Below are 25,247 nucleotides of genomic sequence, written 5' to 3'. Positions count from 1 at the left end.
GTCAGGGGACAGAGCTGAGTATGGTAACCATCACCAAGGAGAAGGTGCTAGAAAAACTGAATGGCCGGGAGGTGGATAAATGGCCAGGAGATGGATACATCACCTGGACCAGATGGACTATACCCCAGAGTTCTTAAGTAGATAGCTGAAGAGATAGTGGAAGTGTTAATGGTGATCTTTCAGGAATCACTAGAGTCAGGGAGGGTCCCAGAGGACTGGAAAATCACTAATGTGACACCCCTGTTTAAAAATCAAGTAAGTCAAAAGAAGGAAAATTACAGGTCGATTAGCCTAAACTCGATCGTGGGTAAGATTTTGGAGTCCATTGTGAAGGATGAGATTTCTGAATACTTGGAAGTGCATGGTAAAACAGGGCTGGGTCAACATGGTTTCATCAAGGTCACGTCATGCCTGACAAATCTGTTAGAACTCTTTGAGGAAGTAAGGAGCAGGTTAGATCAAGGAGAGCTGATGGATGTTATCTACGTGGACTTCAAGAAGGCCTTTGACACGGTGCTGCACAGGAGGCTATTGAGTAAGATAATGGCCCATAATGTCAGAGGCAAGGTGCTAACATGGATAGAAGATTGGCTGTCAGGCAGAAAGCAGAGAGTGGGGATAAAAGGGTCTGTCTCAGGTTGACAGCTGGTGACAAATGGTGTTCCGCAAGGGTCAGTGTCAGGGCCACAACTTTTCACTTTATACATTAATGATCTAGATGAAGGAACTGTAAGCATTCTGGCTAAGTTTGCAGACGATACAAAGATAGGTAGAGGGACAGGTAGTATTGAGGAGGTGGGGAGGCTGCAGAAGGATTTGGACAGGTTAGGAGAGTGGGCAAAGGAGTGGTAGATGGAGTACATGTAGGAAAGTGTGAGGCCATGCATTTTGGTAAGAAGAATAGAAGCATGGACTGTTTTCTAAATGGGGAGAAAATTCTGAAGTGCAAAGAGACTTGGGAGTTCTAGTCCAGGGTTCTCTCAAGATAAACTTACACGTTCAGACGGTAGTTAGGGAGGCAAATGCAATGTTGGCATTTATTTTGAGAGAATTTGAATATAAAAGCAGGAATGTACTTCTGAGGCTCTATAAGGCTCTGGTCAGGCCACATTTGGAGTATTGTGCACAGTTTTGGGCCCCATATCTCAAGAAGGATCTACTAGCCCTGGCAGGGACATGAATAGGAAAGATTTAGAGCAATATGGGCCAAACTCAGGCAAGTGAACTAGTTTAATTTGGGAAACTTCATCGGCACGGACGAGTTAGACTGGAGGGTCTGTTTCCGTGACGTATGACTCTGTGACTCTTTCCTCTGATGAAATGGAGTGAGTACTGCTTATTTCCCAGATCCAGTGATGATCCCCATCCTAGTTTTTGATGTCTCATTTTACTGCTGATCATCTGCTAGTAAAAGTGATTGTTGGAAATTAGAGTCCACTTTAAAACTGAATCCCGTTTAGTATTTCACATTTGACGTTTTCTGTGCAGCCCGAGTGTTACAGCAGTAACCAGCCTTCTGCAAACATTAACAGATTTCCAGCATATGAAAACAGAAGAAAGGTCATAAGCATCACTGTTAAAGATTTATATATCCACTACAAACCCACTGACTCCCATAGCTATCTGGACTATACATTCTCACACCCCACTTCCTGTAAACACTCTATCCCATTCTCTGAGTTCCTCCGTCTCCGTCGTATATGTTCAGATGAGGCCAATTTCGACAAGGGAGCCTCCGAAATGTCCAACTTCTTCTTCAACTGAGGATTCCCCAGCTCCGTGGTCAACTGGGCCCTCAACTAGGTCCGACCCATCTCCCGCACTTCCGCCCTCACCCCTTCTCTTCCCTCCTGCAACAGTGATAGGGTTCCCCTTGTCCTTTCCTATCATTCCACCAGCATCCACATCCAGAAGATCATCAGGCACCATTTCCGTCACCTCCAGCAAGATGCCACCACCAGACACATATTCTCTCCCCTCCCTTGTCCGCCTCCCGCAGGGACCATTCCCTCCGGGACACCCTGGTCCACACTTCCTTCGCCTCCAACACCCCCACAGCCCTACGGAACCTTCTGCTGTAACCAGTGAAGGTGCAACACCTGCCCCTTTACCTCCTCCCTCCCGAGTATCCAAGGGCCCAAACATACCTTCCAGGTGGAGCAACACTTCACCTGCACTTCCCAGAACCTAGTCTACTGCATTCGCTCCTCACAATGTGGTCTCCTTTATATTGGGGAAAACGAAGTGTAGACTAGGTGACTGCTTCACAGAACATCAATGTTCTGCTCACAAAGAAGACCCTGAACTACCCGTTGCCTGCCACTTTAACGCACCCCCCTGCTCCCTGACCAATATGTCTGTCTCTGGCTTGCTGCAGTGTTCTAGTGAAGCTCAAAGCAAGCTGGAGGAACAACACCTCATTTTCCGCTTGGGGACCCTACAGCCCTCCAGACTCAATACTGAGTTCAATAATTTTAGGGCCTAAACTCTCCCATGTCCCAGCCACCCACCCCACACACCAGGCCTTGTTACCACATAGCCTGCCATTACACACCCCCTGTTGTTAGTCACTAAGAGTCCCCATTAACAACTATTCACCCTCCCAGCGTCATCGTTGTCAACTCTGTCTGTTCAACTGCTCTTTTCTCTCTTTAGGCTCTATCCTATCATTTACTCCCTACACCATTCCCCTCCCCTTTTTTCTACATATAAACTGATGTTTTCCCAGACACCATCAGTTCTGCGGAAGGGTCACCGGACCAGAAACATTAACTCTGTTTTCTTCCTTCACAGATGCTGCCAGACCTGCTGAGCTTTTCCAGCAACTTTGTTTTTGTTCCTGATTTACAGCATCCGCAGTTCTTTTGGTTTTTATTTATATTGGGTGCTGCATTACACTATTAGGAAAATCATTGGATAAAATACAAGCTTTTGTTCTTAGTAAATGGTAAAGTAATCATCAGATGATGCCAGGATGACTGCTGCCCCTTTGCCCACTTTCATCTGATGGTTAGTTTACCATTTACTAAGAACAAAAGCTTGTAATTTTCACCCACGGTCATTAGCTGAGAGGGTTTAGACAGGTGATTGACACAGCAGAGATGGCCTAAGCCCAAAATAAGAGAGATTAACAGGGATAGGCGAGGAGAGAGACAATCCAGGGGAACAAGCTGCTGTCTTCTTGGGAGGAGACTAGGTGTTCCCCTACATCAGCTTTAGGGAAGAACAAACACAGCTGTGATGAAAGACTACCCCGAAAGACAACATTACATAAGGGACGAACACTCCACCACTTCAAAACCACTGCCCTGTTCCTCCATGCTACAGAATGGCTTTGGGAATGGAGAATCATTCTTATCTGTCATGAGCCGCATATTTTTTTTTTTAAATTAGAATAATCTCTCCTTAATAGCATATTGTATTTAAATTGCTGCTTTTTAACAACATCTTGAACATTGCTTACAAATGGTCAAATGGGTAACTGTGATCACAAACTCCCCAAAATTCAACAGTACCTCGAGATGCATCTATTGTGGACAAACTGGTTACATTAATGATTTCCATACCTTCTGTGCAAGGGTTTGGATCACCCCCTTGATCTTGTTGTTGATTGAGCTATTGAACGTTTCCAGTTGAGTATGCAGTGTGCTTTGGATCTGGTCCTCTGGAATCATGTCGGCTGTGTCTTCCTTCAGGCCTTGCCAGTCCAGTTCATCTGGAAGCTTGGAGATAACCTCCCACAGCTGCTTCATGTTATTGAGTACCACGCATAATTGTAGTGACCTCACTCCATGGATGTCTGACTGCAGAAGGTGGTATTGGACATTTACATCAGTGGAACGTTTCTAGCCATTCCTTCAGCTACCATTAACACTCCAAAATTGAGAAACTACTGTAATGGCCCAAGATTAACACAATTGAAAAGAGTAAAGATAAGACATGTTGAGTGATATGGCTTTTAACCTCTCCCCTCCCCTCCCTATCCAAAGCCCTTCAACCCACATTTCCAGTAAGAGTTCCGTGAGACTTGGATCTCTGGAGCTGGTATTCCTCTAGGTCACATCCAACCTGACGTGGACAAATGATCACCATCCCTTCCTCATTGCTCTTGGAATTCCCAATCTGAAAACGTTGTGAAAGTACCATCCACCAGTAGTCCTATAGTAGGTCTGGAAGAACATCTACTACTTTGAGGCCAATCTAGGTACAGATAATCAATCTTGGCATTGCCAGTGATGCCACATCTGGGAAAAAAATGATTTTAACTGACAAGTATATCCAATTGTTTCTATCAACAGCTGTCTACTAATGAACATCAATATCATTCTGTTCATATGAACACTTAATAAAATGTTGATCAATGTCTACTACTGATGGTACGTTGCCTTGAGGAGATGCGGATGCTGAAGTTTTGAATGACATGTTTAATCGGATGCGGATCCAGTCAACACTCACATCACTTGCGTGTACTTGATAGTGCTTGACTGATAGCTCTTCTGCCCTCGCTTCAATTAGCCGACAGTACATTAATGCAATCTTGCACATGTCCTGCAACATAAAGAATGCATGAGGACTGTCAATTTTACAGATGTGTGTGCAATCAAACAGAATAGACAGAGCTTCAGAGTTGCAGCAATGTTTACACCGTTTCACTGTTCAGATTACCTCTAAAAACTGGTGAGTTTTCACTTTCTGTCACTGATATTCAATGAGGTTTTAAGATTTGACACAGTATTATGATTATGCTGAAACAGATATTCTACAGGGGAGTAATGGCACAGAGGAGTTCTACAAGAACTACAGCTGTGCTCTTATTTTATCAATAAGTTTTTTTTTCTTGGATTTGTTCAAATCTTGTGGCTTTGAAACCCATGGGGACTAGTTTGAGAGGGAGTGCAATGTGGTTTAACACTATTATATGAGCCCCTGTTACTGACCCCGAGCTACCTGAATGGTACTGAGGGCACTAAAGGCACTGAAGGTACTACTAGGGCACCTCTCTGTAAGGATGCTATGTTCTGTGGTTAAAATGCCTACATCAAGGTTGAACGTTGGAGACTATCAAACATCTGAGAAATCTGTAGCTCCCTCACTTCTCTTTAAAAGAAATCAATTATAGAACGTAAACTGGACCGTATGTATCTTCGGGTGACTCATACCCAGACCTGCTGGCAATCTCCTTTCCCTGCTCAGTACAGCTCTTTTCACGATGTGTAGCACAGCCAAAGTTACTCCAGGTCATTTGTATTTTCTGAAATGGTGAAGAAACCTCATGAGGAACAAGCCTGGAAGTGGCATGGCCCACCTCTGAATGTGGCCCCTCCCATTTTCACAGGGACTACATTTTGTGCTTGTACAGTTTGTGGAGGAGGCTGACCATTTATACCAGCTCTCTTCACTCAAGTTGGATTATGGTAGTTCAGGGTTGTGAAACCCAAAATGCACAGCATAGATCCAGTCAGAACAAGTCTGAACTTTTTGTTTTCTTTGGATAGCCGGGCTACTCCATTAGAGAGTTAAGGTCCCCTTAGATATTGCTGTAGAACACATTTGGGGAAAGTAAGGTACTCTTTGGAAATGTTAAAAGCGGGCATGAATGTGTGTAAAAAGTAAAAAAAAACTCATTAACAATCAAGCTCATTTAACTTGTCAACAGACCTGAAAAAGTCGATTGTCAAAACTATAAAAACTGTCAAGAGGACATTATCAGAAGTGTCCAGATGAGCTGTTAAAGGAATGTCAAAGTATCAAGATGACATTTGAAAAGCAAGTATCAAAGCTGTCAAGACATTTACAAGTCCTGTCCATTAAATGCTTGAAAATAATGCCTGTTTTCTGAAAAACAAAAATACTGATTGCTATTTCTGTCATACCTTTCTATTACTGGATTACAGCCACATGACTAATTTTGCAAACATCCATTATCAAATCAAGGTGCCTGCCATTTCACAGTTTGATTGACCACTACAAATGGCTATAGACACTTTGGAATTAACTAGAATTCCACTTTAATGCTTTCAATTATAAGGGTTTATGCACTTTAATCAAATATTTGTTGTTATCAGACTTTATCTGTTGAAAGAACATAAATTTAACAAATGGGTTTTATGATAAGAGATTTTATAATATAGCAAAGTCTGTAAGACAATTATCCCCTCCCTGCAAGTGATAAAACGGGTGGCAAGTAGGCCCCAGAGAGATAATCGTCCTTTAAACAAATAAATGCTAGGCAAGAAGGTTCATTGATTTGCTAGCCTCAAGTGGTCAATACTGTCCAGGGGAAAGAAGTGGTTGAGCTCCTCAAAGGATAACCACGGCAACATGTCTACTGTATTTGGTGGGGTGGGGAGAAGAGATGTTGGATCATCTTCTATTACCAGATTCTGGAGTTATTGGAGTCACATATGGTGGGGGAATAAGAATTTGGCCTCAGAAAACCAACTCCACTCTTGCCTCTGACCCCTCTCCCCACAATCCCCAGAGCACAAGAAACAAAAGAAAAAGACTCGCCTTCTCATCATTGTATTCCCTGAACTTCAGTCCTTGGCCGACAATCTTTAGGACCCAGAAGCTGCCAACCTTTGACTAGTTGGCAACTTCTGGTGAGCCAGGACGTTACTCTCAAGACCTCGACAGACCAGGAAGCTTGTCAGTCAGATCTGAAACTGATTGGTGTGTGACGGTGAGTTTCCCCAGTGCTGTGGGTAGTAGTCAACACCTAACATTCCTGTCCCCACGTTTAATCTCAAAAGGGGAAAATCTCAGCCTCATTTTATCTCATTTCTGCATGCATCCTGTGATCTGTCCACAAGGTGAGCTTGCTTGGTAGATGCAAGGTCAAAGGATGGTGGGTGGGAGGCATGGGTCAGCACTGTTGGCATAGGGGCTAAGAGGACTATTTGGGTGTCGTAGTGGTGCATTTGTTGACATGAAGGGTATAAGGAACCATGGGTTTCAGTACAGGGGCATAAGATGGCATGGAGGGTGGATGGTTCTACCATGGTAAGTATTTGGTATGAGATGGATTGGGTTGGCAATGGATAGAGCACAGAGGGGTCAGGGCTGTTTTATGTTTTGGTGCATTGATTTGATTTATTGTCACATGCACCTAAGTACATGTGAAAAGCTTTGTCTACGAGCAGTATAGGCAGATCACAGTAAGCAACGACATACAGATCATAAGGTGAAAAAAACATGGACAGAATGAGGCATAGAGGTTACATCACACAAGACATGTGTGAGACAAGATTAACATTATTTGAAGTTATTTGAGGCACCAAAGGAACAGACCAGCAAAAAAAGAAAGCTCCTTTCCTCACCACCATGTTCTCAACCAAAATCAAAACACTCGAGCCACCATTTTCAAAAGTCATGGAGCAAGGAATTCTAATGACTTTTTGGACTTGACTCATGATGAAAGTCCAAGCCAAAGTGTCAAAACAAAATTCTACTGAGTAGAGAGGTAACAGAGGGTGCCTTACCATGGTAAACCCAATAATGAGAATGAAGTGTTCTAAATGACCTAGCCCTGCTGCTTCACAAGGCTCCAACTCACCTCTGTTAGCTTGACCATGATGACAAAAGCTTCCTCAGGTTCTGGCCAACTCAGCTCAGTCCAAGTGTGTTTGATCTTGGCGAAGCAGGTTCCAATATCCACAACAGAGGTACTGTGTTTATTCTTTTCCCCCATACACTCCAGCTGTAGAAATAATACTGAGAGTTAACATTGAAACAGAAACTGTTTGTAACTATTTAGAATCTCCTCAGGGTTACTTAATGTGACTGATACGGTTTATCCTCTATATCAATGACTGTCATAGAATAATAGAATCCCTACAGTGTGGAAGCAGGCCATTCAGTCCACCTTCATACCTAAGACAGTGCCGTGTTTGGCAACATTATACACTTTTCACTATACTCCTGTACTTGAGGACATGTGACAATAAAGCTTAAATCAAGTCAAGAGTCCACACCGACCCTCTGAACAGCATCCCACCCAGACCCCCTACCCTACCCATGTAACCCTGCGTTTCCCATAGCTAATCCACCTAGACTGCATATCCCTGGACACTATGGGCAATTTAACATGGCCAATCCATCTAACCTGCACATCTTTGGACTGTGGGAGGAAACCGGAGCATACAGAGGAAACCCATGCAGACATGGGGAGAATGTGCAAACTCCACACAGACAATGCCGGAGGCTGAAATCAAACCTGGGTGCCTGGCACTGTGAGGCAGCAGTGTTAACCACTGAGCCACCACACCATGTCAAACATAATGATCTTGAAGTATGCTGTTGGTATGATATTTGGGAGTCTTATCAGGAATAACAATTAAAACTAGGAATTCTGTGGAGATGTTGTAAAAAGGTGCGATTACAATTCTGTCAAATTGTAAGCCATAACCCATAAGGGCATTACTCATAGGAGCAGAAGTAGGCCAATTGGCCCATCAAGTGTGGTCCGCCTATTCAATGATATCACAGCTGATCTGATAATCCTCAACTCCACTTTCCTGCCTCCCCTCTCCATAATCCTTGAATCATTTACTAATTAAAAGTCTCTCAGTCCTAAATATACTAAATGACATGGTCTTAACAGTCCTCTGTGATAAAGAATTCCACAGATTCACCATCTTCTGAGAGAAGAAATTCCTCCTCTTTATTGGCATAAATGTGTGACTCCTTATTCTGAGACTATGCCCTCTGGTTTCAGACTCTCCCATAAAAGGGGAACAACCTTTTTGCATTGGCCCTAAAAAGTCCCTTAAGAATCTTGTTTGATTCAGTGATGTCCCCTCTCATACTTCTAAATTCCAAGTATAGGCCTAACCTACTCAACCTTTCTTCGTAAGAGGCCCCCATACCTGGTATCAGCCTAGTGAACAGTCTCTGGACTGCCTCCAAAGTTATTATATTTTTCCTTAGATAATGGGCGCAGAACTGTTCACAGTATTCTAGCTGTGCTCTAGCACATGCTTTGTACAGTTACAGCGAAATTTCTCTATTTTTATACTCCATTTCCTTTGAAATGAACACCAACATTTCATTTGCCTTCCCTACTACCTGCTAGCCTTTCGTGATTCATGGATGAGGATTTCCAAATCCCTTTGTTGTAGCCTTCTGCAGTCTATCCCATTTAAATTAATATTCAGCTCTTCTATTCTTACTGCCAAAGTGTAATGCCATTCATTTTCCAACAATACATTCCATCTGCCAAGTTTATGCCCACTTGTTTCACCTGCCCTTATCTTCTGTAGACTCTATGTGCCATCCTCAAGTTGCCTTCCCACATATTTTTGTCATCTACAAACCTGCTATAGTACTTTCATATATCTCATCCAAGTCATATATTGTAAATAACTGTGGCCCCAGCATTGATCTCTGTGGCACTCCACTAGTTACAGGTCATGATCCTGAAAATGCCCTCCTTATCCCAACTACCTATCTTCTATTAGTTAGCCAATCCTCTATCCATGTTCAGAAGTCGAATGACGCCAGGTTATAGTCCCACAGATTTATTTGAAATCACAAGCTTTCGGAGTGGTGCTCCTTCATCAAGATGAAGACTTCTGATGAAGGAACAGAGCTCTGGACATTTGTGGCATCTCCACATCATGGCTTCTATCCAGGCTAATATACTACGTCCAACATCATGGGCTTATCTTTGAATGAGAGCAAGAAAACAGAACTAGTTATAGACTTAAGGAAAATGCCAGTTAATTACACTGCTCCTGTTAAAATCCACAATATAGACATTAAAATTGTTAATAACTACAAGTAACTAGGTGTCAAGGTGCACGATAGGTTGAATCAGAGTTATCAATGCACAGATGTGTGCATTATATACATGATTATACTCAGGAATTCAAAAATTTTTTGAGTAGATCCTACAATCGCAAAACTCTTTATGCTGTATGCCTGTAGGTGAGTTTGTTATTTTTTTTTCAATGCTTTGGCTGTGTTGGGAATGCAAACTCTTTTAGGATATGGAGATTACTGAACCAGGCAGGAAGGGGATTTGATGAGCTGATCTGCCTTGATGAAATCTGCTCGTGAGAATTGTGATGAAAGACTGTCCCAAGCAATGAGAATCACCCCTTTCCTAAGGATTACTGTTACACGCATTCGGGGAAGAGGATACAATCCTGCCAATGGAGGATAAATCGGCCCCAAAGCTCATTGTGCCCTTTATTCATTAGGAAGACTAACCAGAGCTGATCGATGAATGAGGATTTATACTCCGGGTGGATTCACTGACTGATTTTGCTAATTACACTGGAATAGTTTTCATACATATTTTAATTAAAGTCAAATATTTGAGATAGAGGATATTTTTGTCTTTTTGTTACTATTTGGTTTATTTTACCATATGAGCAACATTCCCAAAATGTATTTCCACATGGAATTTTCTCTGATGACAATAAAGCAAAAAGTCATATTGCCTCAGAGAAAAGCCTGTATAGTGTGAGATAAACAAAGTTGACCTGACCCAACCCTAATTTCATAGGGTTCCTCTCTGATGCTGAACGTTCTGTACACAGCAAAGGTCTCAGCTTTATTCCTCTGCATCCCCATCTTAACGAATTTCGGGCACAACATGACATCGAAATCTTCTTCCCATCTTCGCCTTCATGCCCATTTCTTTCGACAAGAGTCGTCTCCCCATCTCACAAACCCCTTCGCCGATTTCCAACACTCTCCCTCCACCTAGACCCCTCCCTCTGGCCTTTCAGCTGCACTCAATCTGTTCATTGAGAACTGTCAATGTGATATTGGTCGCCTCAATTTCTCTACCCCGCCCCCCCCCAACAAATCCAATCACATAGCCTGCCATTACACACCCACTATTGTTAATCACTAACAGTGCCCATTAACAGCTATTCACCCTCCTAGCCAGATCATTACCAACTCCTTTGTCTATCCAACTGCTCTTTTCTCTCTCTATGGGCTCAATCCTTTATCCTATTGTTTACTCCCTAATCCATCCCCTTCCCTATCTTCTGCATATTAAACCGACCATTTCCTAGCTACCATCAGTTCTGAGGAAGGGTCACCGGACCCGAAATGTTAATCTGATTTTTTTCTTCACAGGTGTTGCCAGACATGCTGAGCTTTTCCAGCAACTTCTGTTTTTGTTCCTCCTTTCATAGGTTGGCTTGTGCCTACATGACCCCAGTTGGGCTGAATGGCCTGTTTCTCTGTGGCAGATTGAGTACAGAAAATCCCATAGGCACGTGCCCACAAGACAACCCATATCAATCTCATACAAACCCTGACAGCCAGCCAGCAAACACAGCAGTTTACCTTCCCATTTATGGAGCAGTCAAACACGATTCTCAAAACAAAAAGCCCACTAACCCATCCAGTCCCCTTCCTCTTGTTGCTTTTCTGAAGTATACAACAGAAGAATGCTAACCATATAGTCCTGACTGGCATACACCGCATACAGAAAGTGATAAACCCATGTCATTCACTCCAGAGGTGTAATACCTGATCTTTCCACACAGCCCGCTGAACCATCTCCACCGAATTGTCATACACCATTTGCAACCACTTGGGTAAAGATTCGCTGAACCAATTGTGGAAGCCATCCAATGGAAGAGGACGGTCACTGAAAAACACAGGGAATCAATCTTCAAACTGGTTGAAACACATGCAGGGGCTAAAGTTCAGAAACAGGAGATTTCGTCATAAGTCGGGAGATTTGATAGATTTAGCAGGTCTGTGCTGGTAAGAGAAGACTGTGGTAGTCCAGGGATTATTGTCTATGATCCTAAAACTAGTGGATACACTTAGCAGGTCTAGCTATAGCTGTGGAGAGTGACAGATTTAATATTTCAGGTTGATAATCTTTCATCTGAACTGGGAAAATCAGGAGACGCAACAAGTTTTGAGTACAGAGACAGGGCAAAGGAGGGAAAACAAAAAAAAGAAATGGAAGAAATTAAATGAAATTAAGGATGACAGTGCCATCAAAGTAAAAGGAGGGGACAAAGGAGAAGTGAAGAAACAGAAGCTAAGTCTGGGGAAGGTGCAGCAGAATCATTACTAGCAACAATCATCTAGAAGAACAGAGGCTGGATTTATGATCTGAAAGTCTTGAACTGCATATTTAGGCTAGAAAACTAGGAAGTGCCTATTCTTGGTTTGGTTCCTTAGGTATATGAGCTTTATGGAAACAGTGTTGAAAGCCGAAGAAAATTAGGTCGGATTGGGACTGGGTTGGAAAATTAAAATGACTAGCTTGAGAAGCTCAGGATCATACTTGCAGACTGAATGAAGGTGTTCTGCAAAGTAGTTGTCCATTGGTCTCCCAGTGAACAGCACCAAATACAACAAACTGAATTGAAAGAAGCATAAAAAGAAATATTTTGGGACTCAAACACGGATAAGGAAAAGGTACATGCACAGTACACCTCCTATACTTGCATGGGGTTGACTCTATCCCATGGCACATTTCCACTACAAGTGCAGGAGATGTAATATGATTCCTTTTACGTCTTTGCTTCCCGCTATCTACAGCCCAGTATAACACTTGCATTTCTTTCATTTAGTTACTGTATTCACTGCTCACAATGTGGTTTGCATGGCTGGGGTGACCACTTTGAGCTCCACAAGCATAACTCTTGAGTTTCCGGTTATCTGTCATTTTAATTCTCCACTTCACTTCCACACTGACTATTCTGTCCTCAGCCGCTGTTCCACGGAAGCTCAAAGAAACAATGTCTCATCTTTTGATTTGATTAGGCAAGTTATAGCCACCTGGATTTGACAGAGAATTCATAACCAACACACCAACTTTTCTCCCCACAGCAGCTGGTAGTCATGATTCTGCTACCTGTAGTTACCATCTCAGAATCAGCTTCTGTTTCTTTTCTTCTCCCATTACCCTCTCTTTCCATCCTGCACTAGAATCTGTTTTATTATTCAAGCTCTCCTATCACAGACTTTCCCTTTTGTTCTTTTCTTTGTTGCTCCTTTTGTGCATTGGCTTCAAACCTGTTATACTGACAACTTCATCATGTTTCCAACTGGTACCAGCAAATTATTTCCAGATTTTTAAATGTGTTGGTGGAATGTGAACTCTTGTCCTCTGACTTATGATTCCAGGAACAAAATCATTATAGCACTATAAGGATAGGTACAATACATCTACAAGAATCTATGTTAATAGCATATACATGTCAGATGTACACAGTAAAAAACAATGCATGTTAACAATGAATTATTTTAGTATATGTTACAGAGGTATAGTAATGAATGTGTGTTGGACATGTACTGTGTGAGTACATGAGTATTTTGTGCACCATCAATAAATATTGTATTGCTGGCATGCACTTTGTGACCGGAGATCTACTGGAAGTACATTGCATAAATGTATAAGTGACAGAGGTTGACTGTGTTGAGTACATGTGAATCGGTACACTAATTGAGTAGATAAATCTGGATGGTTGGCACACGAGTTGCTTGTATCCACTGTGATTATACATACATTCAGAGATGGACTGTGGCACTTACTCTGGTACTAAGTAAATCCGTTGATGCTGTAGCTGTTTGAGCTTCTGGAAGAGCTGGAATAGACCCTCAACAGTTGCCTTGGACTTGCCAGATCCAATATTTATCACTTGTTCCTGCAGATCCTCAGCAACCTAGCAATAAGTAGATGATATTAGTGATTAAGGTGAGGCACACCTAAATCCTTTGGTCTGGATGATTTAGGACAATATCAAGCAATGGTTTTTGGTCTTAGAAGACAGGGTGCTCATTCAGTCCTTCAAATCTGTGGCAACATTCACTTAACTCATGGCTGAGCAATATCACAACTCTACGTGCCTGACTAGAAGAGGAACGCTGTGAGTGGTGGCAGTACAGGTATGTGTGAAGAGACGCTATTTTATGCAGAATGAGAAGAGGGTGCTGATTGGCTGGGCAATGATGAGCATGGCAATGTCGCGAGAACAGTTAACAGTCAATCTTAATTCTCAGACCAGACAGTTGGACCCTGATTGGTCAAGTCACTGCCATGGGAAATGTTGCAATGTGGTCTTTTTGCTAAGTCTGTTTCTTGTTTTCTTGTCTCAATGAATGCAAGATGAAAAGTTTTAACATCTAATACCTTTTTAGCAATGTTTAAGTTCTGTACTACTGAAAAAAACTTTTAATTTATCCCTGAAAGATAATAAGGACTGCCGATACTGGAGTCAGAGATAACACGATGTGGAGCTAGAGGAACACAGCAGGCCAGGCAGCATCAGAGCATCTTCTGAAGAAGGGCCCCGACCCGAAACGTCAGCATTCCTGCTCCTCTGATGTGCCTGGCCTGCTGTGTTCCTCCAGCTCCACACTGTGTTATCTTTAATTTATCCCTGTTGTCCTGTGTCAATTTAATGCTATGGTGTCTAGGAAATTAATCCTCTCTTTCTATGGTGTATCTTTAAGATTAATGGAGGATTGATCATTCTTGAGAATATAAATGAATTTTCCTTATTCCACTTCTGTTAGAATCAAAATACTCTATAATCAACACAAATACTACACAGGCCAATGGGCCAAGAAGTGACATATTGAGTTTAACTTAGATAAATGTGAGGTGCTGCATTTTAGAAAAGCAAATCAGGGCAGGACTTATACACTTATTAGTAAGGTTCAGGGGAGTGTTGCTGAACAAAGAGACCTTGGAGTGTAAGTTCATAGTTCCTTAAAAGTGGAATCGCAGGTAGACAGGATAGTGAAGAAGGTGTTAGTATGCTTGCCTTTATTGGTCAGTGCATTGAGTATAGGAATTAGGAGGTCACGTTGTGGCAATACAGCCCATTGGTTAGGCTACTTTTAGAATACTGTGTACAATTTTGGTCTCCCTGCTATAGAAAGGATGTTGTGAAACTTGAAAGGGTTCAGAAGAGATTTACAAGGATGTTGTTGGGGTTGGAGGGTTTGAGCTACTGGGAGAGGTGGAATAGGCTAGGGCTATTTTGCTTGGAGCATCAGAGGCTGAGGGGTGACCTTATAAAATCATGAGGGACATGGATAGGGTGAATAGATAAGGTCTTTTCTCCAGGCTGGGATAGTCCAAAACTAGAGGGCATAGGTTTAAGGTGAGAGGGCAAAGGTTTACAAGAAACCTTAGGGGCACCTTTTTCATGCAGAGTGTTGTGCATGTAAAGAAGGAGCTGCCAGAAGAAGTGGTGGAGGCTGGTACAATAACAACATTTTAAAGGCATCTGGATGGGTAGATGAGTAGGTAGGGTTTAGAGGGATATGGGCTAAATGCTGGCAAATGAGACTAGATTAATTTAGGATATCTAGTCGGCATGATGAGTTGGATCAAATGGTCAGTTTCTGTGCTGTATAACTCTATGACTGCATCACCTAATAAGTGAGTTAATGACAATGAAGAAGGAACACTGAAAAAAAAATGCAGCCCTCACAAAAGCCTGCAGATAAACAAAAATGTCCCCTGCTTTATCCTGTAACCCTGAACGCACAAACCTACCAAAATCTGTGTACAAAATTACTCCCTGATAACATCCCTGAACTTTTAGTAATTTGCTGCCTTTTTCTGGACTACTTGTCTGGAGGAAATAGTTAACACCTTAACTTAATTATCACTTACACTTCTCTAATCAAGGGAATACAAATAATCTGGCAACCATTGCCAGATCCAATATTTATCACATGTTCCTGCAGATCCTCAGCAACCTAGCAATAAGCAGATGATATTAGTGATTAAGGTGAGGCACACCTAAGTCCTTTGGTCTGGATGATTTAGGACAACATCAAGCAATGGTTTTTGGTCTTAGATGACAGGGCGATCATTCAGTCCCTCAAATCTGTGGCAACATTCACTTAACTCATGGCTGAGCAATATCACAACTCTATGTGCCTGACTGGAAGAGGGACGCTGTGAGTGGTGGTGACGCAGGTAGGTGTGAAGAGACACCATTTTATGCAGAATGAGAAGAGGGTGCTGATTGGCTGGGCAATGATTAGCATGAAGATGTAGCAAGAACAGTTAATATTTGACCAATTGAGTGCCAGTACCATTCTGGTGCATCTATAAATCGATAGACTATTGTGCAGATAATCAGATAGTGACTCTCTATTTATTAATAAGCAATGCATAAAAGTACTGTGCAAAACTTCAAACATTTGTCCTGAATTTTGCTAATTGGATGTTCTACACTCCTGTTTATAACTAAAGAAAAGCTTTGTGATGAGTTGTAGTTGTGGCTGTATTGAAAAGAAAAGTAAAACATTTCCTAGACTGAAATCTGAGTTTATTGAATTGCCCAAGTGGGCTGAACAGTGGTGGAGATCTTGGGCAAATAGAGTTAAGGAAAACCAAAGAGATTCCATAAGGACATTAAGGACTAAAGAGTAACTGGGAAAAGAATAGGGCCCCTTAAAGATCAACAAGGCTGTCTATGTGTGGAACCACAGGAGATGGGCGAGATACTAAATGTGTATTTCAGGTCAGTATTTACTGTGGAGAAGGATATAAAAGCCAGAGATCGAGGGGAAACAAATTGTGATATCTTCAAAAGTCTCCATATTACAGAAGAGGAGATACTGGATGTCTTAAAATGCACAAGGTGCATACATATTGGGGACCTGATCAGCTGTATCCCAGAACTTTGTGGGAAGCTAGGGAAGAGATTTTTGGGCCCCTTGCCTGAGATATTACTATCATCGATAGCCACAGGTGAGGTTCCGGAAGACTGGAGGATGGCTAATGTGACGCCATCATTTAAGAAAGGTGGTAAGGAAAAGGCAGGTTATTATAGACCAGTGAGCCTGACCTCAGTGGTGGGTAAGTTGTTGGAGGGAATTTTGAGGGACAGGATTTACACGCATTTGGAAAGGCAAGGCATGATTAGGGATAGTCAGCATGGGTTTGTGTTTGGGAAATTATGTATTGCTAACTTGAGTTTTTTTTGAAGTGACAGAGAACATTGATGAAGGCAGAGCAGTATACATTGTCTACAGCAAGGTGTTCAACAAGGTTCTGCATGGTAGACTGGTTAGCAAGGTTAGATCATGAGAAATCCAGGGAGAGGTAGCAATTGGATATAAAATTGGCTTGATGGTAGGAGACAGTGGGTGGTGGTACAGATTGTTTTGTCAGATTGGAGGCCTGTGACCAGTGGTGTACTGCAAGGATTGATGCTGGGTCCACTGCTTTTCATCATTTATGTGAATATAGGAGGTATGGTTTGCAGGTGACACCAAAATTAGTGGTGTAGTAGACAGTGAAGAGAGTTATCTCCAGAGTACTAAGGGTCCTTGATCAGATTGGCTAATGGGCCAAGGAGTGGCAGATGGAGTTTAATTTTGATTTAAATATGAGGTGTTGCATTTGGTAAAGCAAATGACAGCAGGACTTATACAGTTAATGGAAGGGCCCTGGGAAGTGTTGCCAAACAAAGGGTCCTAGGGGTGCAGGTGCATAGTTCCTTGAAAACGGAGTCACAGGTAGACAGGGTGGTGAACAAGGTATTTGGTACGCTTGCCTTTATTTGTCAGTGCATTGAGGATAGGAGTTGGGATGTCATGTTGTGGCTGCACAGGACATTGGTCAGGCCACTTTTTTAGAATACTGCATTCAATTTTGGTCTCCCTGATATCGGAAAGATGTTGTTAAACTTGAAAAGATTTACAAGGATGTTGCCAGGATTGGAGGGTTTGAGCTGTAGGGAAGAGACTGAATAGGGTGGGGCTTTTTTTGCCTGGAGCATCAGACTGAAGGGTAATGTTATAGAGGTTTATAAAATTATGCGGGCCATAGGTAGGGTGAATAGCCATGATTTTTTTTTCTACAGGGTAAGGGAGTCCAAAACTAGGGGGCATAGGTTTAAGAAGAGCGGAGAAAGATTTAAAGGGAGCTAAGGGGCAACTTTTTCATGCAGAGGATGGTGCGTGTATGGAACAAACTGCCAGAGGAGGTGGTGAAGGCTGGTATGATTACAACATTTAAAAGGCATCTGGATGGATACATGAATAGGAAGGGTTTAGAGGGATTTAGTTGAAATACTGGCAAATGGGAATAGACCAGTTTAGAAAATCTGGTCAGCATGGACGAGTTGGACCAAAGGGTCTGTTGCCGCGCCATATAACTATGACTCTGGATTTACTAAATCTTGTAATTTATATCCTATCTCCTCATGTCCTGTCTTTCTTAATTTTCTGAGTACTTGTGTATGTGGATGCAGTAGCAAAGCAATTTCCCCATATTTTCAAGGGCTATTAACATCATATCTTTGATTTTAACTTAAAGGTTTTTGCTGTGGGTTTATTTCAAACCTTGAAATCCAAAAAATAAGGTTTGGAGACACCTTTCTGCTTACCTCAATAAGGGAAAGGAGTAAATCAAACAGTACCTCACTGTTCCAGGCCTAAGAGTGGAAAGGCAGTCTTAATGTAATTTCACCCCTTTGTCCATGACAGCTGTCTTCACAAATAATGTTTACTCAATGTTGTTCCTAGTTTGCTTGTCGTAATAAAAGTCCTTAAGACGTAAAATCTTCTGTCACTCTTTCACCTATTAACTAAAAGTTGAAATCTACTTTTTAAATTAATTTACCTCTATGGTGATTATAAAATATGGGTTTTCAAAAAGCATTTAACAGATTATTTGGAAAATAGAAGCTCATGTAATAAAAAGGTACAGTAGGAACTTGGGTACACAGTCAGCTTGGTACAAGGTTGATTGTTTTCCTTGTTATGTGAAAATGACACAGACTTGGGTATACAAAGTAGAAACTTTACAAACTGTGTAAGTAGTTCAGAGAACTGTAGCAAACATCAGGAGGCAAAGTAATTTGTTCATCTTAGATAGATTTTACGAGGCAAATTTTCATCCCAAAGAAGATGTGGTTTGAAGGCGGGCACTTCCTCTAGCCAGGCACACAGGTCTGTCAGCGTGTTATCACTTTGGTCTAGTGTGTAGAAACAGATCTCTGTAAACGGAGGGAGGGGCACCTCCAACAAAGTCATCCTTCAGCCTTTGACAGGACAGGGAAAGACAAAGGGCGAGAAGGTTGCAGGTGTTCGAATATCATTATCCTAGACAGTTACAAGCAGAGGCAAGCGTGCTGTATAGTTCTGTGAGTTTCCCTGAGGTGGAGGGAAGTGAAATTTAAGTCCAGATACAGCAGCCAGAACAGAAGATAAATATAGCCAGGGATATATAGCACTTCAACAGAGGGAGGATCATCACCCTGAAGGTACACCACTTCCAAAGGAAGCCAGGCATGAAGGTCAATTACACCAGGCTGAGGTCAATTAAAGTCTCAAAGCACGACTAACTATGGACTACAATCTCTGAGCAGGTTGAATATCTTTGAAGTTGTCAATCCACGTTAAATTCTCAAAATTAATTTCACCAATTTACATCAATTTCAAATAATATTCCTACTCATAAAGTTTATAATCAGCAAGCACATTAATGGTGACTATTACTGTGACACAGCCACTATGCCATTGCAACTTTTGATGATCTTACTCTTCTTTCATTCTTGCTGCTAAATTACTTGCACAGCTATCTTTCAGATTTAAACACTGATAACTGTTGGTCCACTACCATCAATAATTCGATGCGAAAGAATTATATTCATTAACCCAGTGGTTTGTGGATGTGCTCGTGGGAAGTTAGTTATCTATGATATAAATGAATCAAATTGATTGATATAAGAATGTTCACCTAACTAGATTTAGGCACCATTCTTCCCACGTAAGGATTGATTTGTAATTACAAAATAGTCCTTGATGTCTAAGAGATTAAGGTTTCATTGGAACCCAGTGAATCACGTCCCTGTCAGGGTGTTGATCCTAGTGAACATGTCACAATGTTGATCCCAGTGAACCATGTCAGGGTATTGATCCCAGTGAACAATGTTCCTGTCAGCGCGTTGATCCCAGTATTCTTACATTTGCCTACGGTCTCTAAAAAAGAGCATTATCAGAGATGATCACAGTCTAATTTATAAAATTACACTTGGTTTGGTGTAACTGATTTGATACTTACCAATTCCTGGAACTGCAAGTAGGTGATATGGAACAGATTCACTTTGATAGTGCTAAGAAGAGAGAAATATAACAGTCAGTAGACTTTTGGCAAAACTGAGTGTTAGAACATGGTCTGGAGACAAGTCCAGTTAATTTCCATTCACCATTCTAACTTTCTCAGCTTTTGATTTTCTCATAGTCAGCTCTCTTCATTCAACTACACAACAGCACGGGGGCATATACAATTTAATTTACTAAAGCACTGAAAGAGAGCAATAATAAGGTTTTTTTGGTAATAGGTAACTATTGGAAAGCACTAACAGAAATAACAGGTTAATTATTCATGAGCACCAAGAATAATAATGCATTAATTATACGAGAGGATAGAGATTGTTGTTGAGTTATTTACACAGACAGTACTAACAGCATTAACAGGTTAGCTACACAGGTGACCTAGACCCCAAAAGGGTTAATTACACAAGTCAGAGTTGTAACTCTTTTGCCCCAATTCCTAACTAACAGCTGAGACCAGTGATATTCCATATCAGAAACGGGGCCTTACATTCGTAGCCTTTGGAGGAGAACTGGAGTTAGACAATGAGGTGCCAGTGTGATTATGAGTGCGGAGTGTACAGGGCCTTACCCCATGAAAATCTTCATCCGTTTTTTCCGGTCGTTCAACAGATCATTATTTAGGTATTCTATGAGTGTCACCAGCGATTTCACAATTTCTTCCTCAGTCTGTGAAGTTGGTAAATGATGACGGTCAAAGCAGAAAATGATCATTCATACCACACTTGGATAAAAGTAGTCTGAGATCCAAAGGATGCATGTGAGCTTTATAATCAGTGCAGACATGCTGATAAAGGTGGAAAGTGATTGGGCCATTGAATGATTAAATCAGCTCTGTTCTGAGTTGACTCATCGCAACTGGGATGATGGTATAAATGAACATTTCCTTGTTCATTACAAATTCCAATTCTCCATGCTATATTTTCTATCACATATCTGCACAAAACAAAGCATTCCCAACCTTCACCCCAAGCAAGAAATGCTGCATATGAACAAACAACAGGAGTAGGCCACTCAGCCCTTTGAGCCTGCTCTGACATTCAATAAGATCACGGCTGATCTGATTTTAACATCAACTCTGTATTCCTGCATATCCGTGATAATCTTATATTCCCTTAGTAGTCAAGTATCTATCTATCTATGACTTAAGAATATTTAAAGATTCTGTATCTACTGCCTTTTGAGGAAGGGAATTCCAAAGACACTCAACCCTCAGAAAAAAAAATTTCCTCCTGTCTGATTTAAATGGACCACTCCTTATTTTTAAACTATGACACCGAGTTCTAGATTTTCCTGCCTGTCTAGTCTTTTCTAATAAGGCTCATTCGCGCACTTGTAATAAGGTGGCTGAATTAACTGGGCAGACAGTTATTAATGGATATGATGTAATTAAGATCACAGAGACCTGGCTCCAGGGTGATCAAGGATGGCAACTCAACATCCAGGGTTATTCAATCTTCAGGAAAGATAGACAGAAAGGAAAGGGAGATGGGGTAGTGTTGCTGATTGAGGAGGAGATTAACACAATAGTAAGGGAGGACATTAGCCTGGATGATGTGGAATCTATGTGGGTGGAGCTGTGGAACACCAAAGGGAGTTGTGTACACAACACCAAACAGTAGTTGTGAGGTTGGGAATGGCATGATGCATGCAGTACGGTACAGCAGTTATTTTGGGTAACTTCAATCTACATATCAATTGGATTAACCAAACTGGTAGCAGTGCAATGGAGGAGGATTTCCTGGAATGTATGAGGGATGGTTTCCTCAACCAATATGTCGAGGAACAAACTTTTTTGTTCTTTATTCATTCATGGAATGAAGGCTTCTCTGCTTAGGCCAGCGTTTATTGCCCATGCCTAATTGCCCAGAGGGCAGTTAAGAGTCAACCACATTGCTGTGGGTCTGGAGTCACATGTAGACCAGACCAAGTAAGGATGGCAGTTTTTTTTTCCTAAAGGACATTAGTGAAACAGATGGGTTTTTCCAACAACTGACACTGGAGTCATGGTCACTGAGATTCAAGATTCAAGATTTTTAAAAACTGAATTCAAATTCTACCATCTGCCGTGGCAGGATTCAAACCTGGGTCCCCAGACCATTATTTGGGTCTCTGGATTAGCAGACCAGCAATAATACCACTAGGTCATCACCTTCCCCCTAGACAGCAAGCCATCTTAGACTGGGTTTTGTGTAATGAGAGAGGATTAATTAGCAATCTTGTGGTGTGAGATGCTTCGGGGAAGAGTGACCATAATATGGTAGAATTCTTCAATAAGGTGGAGATGACACAGTTAAATCTGATTCTAGGGTCCAGAACTTAAAGAAAGCTAACTTTGATGGTATGAGGCATGCATTGTTTAGGATAAACTGGTCAATGATACTTAAGGGGTTGATGATGAATAGGCAACAGCAGCATTTAAAGAACACATGGATGAACTTCAAGAATTGTACATCTCTGTCCTGCGTAAGAGTAAAACAGAGAAGGTAGTTCAACCATGGCTAACAAGGGAAATCCGGGCTAGTGTTAAAGCCAAAGAGGAGGCATATAAATTGGCAGAGAAAGCTGCAAACCTGAGGACTGGGAGAAATTTAAACTTCACAGAGGAGGACAAAGGGTTTAATTTAGAAGGGGAAAACAGTAAGCTTGCGGAAAAAATAAAAACTGATTGCAAAAGCTTCTATAGTTATGTGAATAGAAAAAAATTGGTGAAGAAAAATATAGGTCCCTTGCAGTTAGAGTTGGGTGAATTCATAATGGACAACAAAGAGATGGCAGACCAGTTGAACAAATACTTTGGATCTGTCTTCACTAAAGAGGACACAGATCACCTTCCAGAAATGCCAGGGGACAGAGGGTCAAAAGCATGAAGGAGGAACGGAAAGAAATTCTTAATTATCAGGAGATTGTATTGGGGAAATTGATGGGATTAAAACCCAATAAGTCCCCAGTGCCTGATGCTCTACATCCCAGAGTACTTAAGGAAGTGGCCCTAGAAATAGTGGACACATTGGTGATCATTTTCCAGCATTCTATAGACTCTGGAAGAGTTCCAATGGACTGAAGGGTAGCTAATGTAATGCCAGTCTTTTTAAAAAAAAAACGAGGGAGAGAGAAAACAGGGAATTATAGGCCAGTTGGCCTGACATTGGTGGTGGGAAAAATGCTGGAGTCAATAATTAAGAATGTAATAACTGAGCATTTGGAAAGTAGTGAGAGAATTGGTCCTAGTCAGCATGGATTCACTAAAGGGAAATCATGCTTGACAAATCTTTTGGAATTTTTTGAGGATGTGACCAGTAGAGTAGACAAGGGTGAATCAGTAGATGTTGTGTATCTGGACTTTCAAAAGGCTTTTGACGAAGGAATTGAATGCAATATCTCCAAATTTGCAGACGATGCTAAGCTGGGTGACAGTGTGTGCTGTGATCCTAAGAGGCTGCAGGGTGACTTGTACCAACTGGCTGAGTGAGCATATACTTGGCAAATGCAATAAAATGTAGATAAATGTGAGGTTATCCACTTTGTTCTCAAAAACAGGAAGGCAGATTATTATCTGAATGGTGGCAGTTTAGGAGAAGGTGAGGTGCAATGAGACCTAGGTGACATGGTGGAACAATCACTGAAGTTTGACATGCAGGTGCAGCAGGCAGTGAGGAAAGCCGATGGCATGCTGGCTTTCATAGCAAGAGGATTCAAGTGTAGGAGTGGGGATGTCTTGCTGCAGTTATACAGGGCCTTGGTGAGGCCAAACTTTAAGTATCATGTGCAGTTTTGGTCTCATAGTTGGAGGAAGGACATTCTTTTGATCTAGGGAGTCCAGTGAAGGATCACTAGACTGATTCCCGGGATAGTAGGACTGACATATGAAGAAAGATCGGACCGACTGGGATTGTACTCACTGGAGTTTGGAAGAATGAGGGGGGGATCTTGTAGAAACACATAAAATCCTGGTGGGACTGGATAGACTGGACGTGGGAAGAATGTTCTGATGTGACTTCACTTGACGAAGGAGCAGCACTTACGAAAGCTTGGGATTTCAAATAAACCTGCTGGACTATAACCTGGTGTCATGTGCCTTCTGACTCTGTGGCATAGATTACCAGAGCAGGGAGATTATGTTGGAGCTGTGCAGGACTTTGATTAGGCCCCACCTGGAGTACTGTGTGTAGTTCTGGTCACTACACTATAGGAAGGGGGATGTGATTGTATTGGATGGGGTGCAGGGTAAATTCACCAGGTTAGCCTGGGATGGAGCAGTTTATCTATGAATACAGGCTGGATAAGCTCAGGTTGCTTTTCTCAGAGCAGAGAAGGCTGAGGAAAAGAAACCCCGATTGCATGTATAACCTTATGAGGGGAATGGTCAGGGTAGATAGGAAGCAACCATTCCCCTTAGTTGAAGGGTCAATACAAGGGGGCATCATTTTGAGGTGAAAGGCAGGAGGTTTAAAGGGGATTTGAGGAAGAATGTTTTCACCCAGAAGGTGGTGGGAATCTGGAATACACAGGGAGGGTAGTCGAGGCAGGAAACCTCAAAACCTTTAAAAACTACATCAATGAGCACTTGAGGTATCATAATAATCAAAGCAATGGGCTAAGTGGTAATTAATGGGACAAGTGTGGATTTAGAGTAGTTTTTGTCGGTGCAGACCTGATGGGCCAAAGGGCTTCTTCTGTACTATATGATTCTATAAATTCTCTGAACGGTTTCCAACACATTAACATCTTACTGTAAGCACAGTGACTAGAACTTTACATAGTAATTCAGATGTGGTCTTACCAATGCTCTCTGTAACGGAGCATAACCTCCCTACACTTGGAGTAAAACATGACATCAGCTTTCCCAATTATTTGCTGTACCTTCATTTTTAAATTCTTACTTTCCCACATAGTACTCTATTTGCCAGATCTTTGCCCACTTATCTATATCCCTTTGTAGGTTCTTTAGATCTTTTTCATAACTCACTTTACCTGTCTTAGTGTCATTAGGAAATTTAGCTATCATACATTTGATCCCTTCATCCAAATCATTTCTATAAGTTGTAAAGAGTTGAGGCCCCACAACCAACCCCTGTGGTACATCACTCATGACATCTTGCCAGTCTGAAAAAAGACCCATTCCTGTGATAACAAGGTGTAGAGCTGGATGAACACAGCAGGCCAAG

General features: G+C 41.8%; 1 protein-coding gene across 1 annotated transcript in view; it reads right to left on the bottom strand.

Annotated features, from left to right (window-relative positions):
- unc13d (unc-13 homolog D (C. elegans)) overlaps positions 1–25,247 on the bottom strand; it is a 104,508-nt gene that overhangs the window by 36,725 nt on the left and 42,536 nt on the right. The window contains exons 11-17 of the mRNA XM_048611150.1: positions 20,651–20,748; positions 20,027–20,078; positions 13,522–13,652; positions 11,494–11,614; positions 7,556–7,699; positions 4,456–4,548; positions 3,567–3,803 (exon numbers count right to left, since the gene is read on the bottom strand). Of these exons, the coding sequence (XP_048467107.1) occupies positions 3,567–3,803; positions 4,456–4,548; positions 7,556–7,699; positions 11,494–11,614; positions 13,522–13,652; positions 20,027–20,078; positions 20,651–20,748 (876 nt within the window). The remainder of the gene's footprint in view (positions 1–3,566; positions 3,804–4,455; positions 4,549–7,555; positions 7,700–11,493; positions 11,615–13,521; positions 13,653–20,026; positions 20,079–20,650; positions 20,749–25,247) is intronic.

This window comes from Rhincodon typus, chromosome 23 (assembly GCF_021869965.1).
Source record: "Rhincodon typus isolate 14 chromosome 23, sRhiTyp1.1, whole genome shotgun sequence".
Taxonomy (NCBI): Eukaryota; Metazoa; Chordata; class Chondrichthyes; order Orectolobiformes; family Rhincodontidae; genus Rhincodon; species Rhincodon typus.
This window is presented reverse-complemented; position numbering and strand designations above follow the sequence as displayed.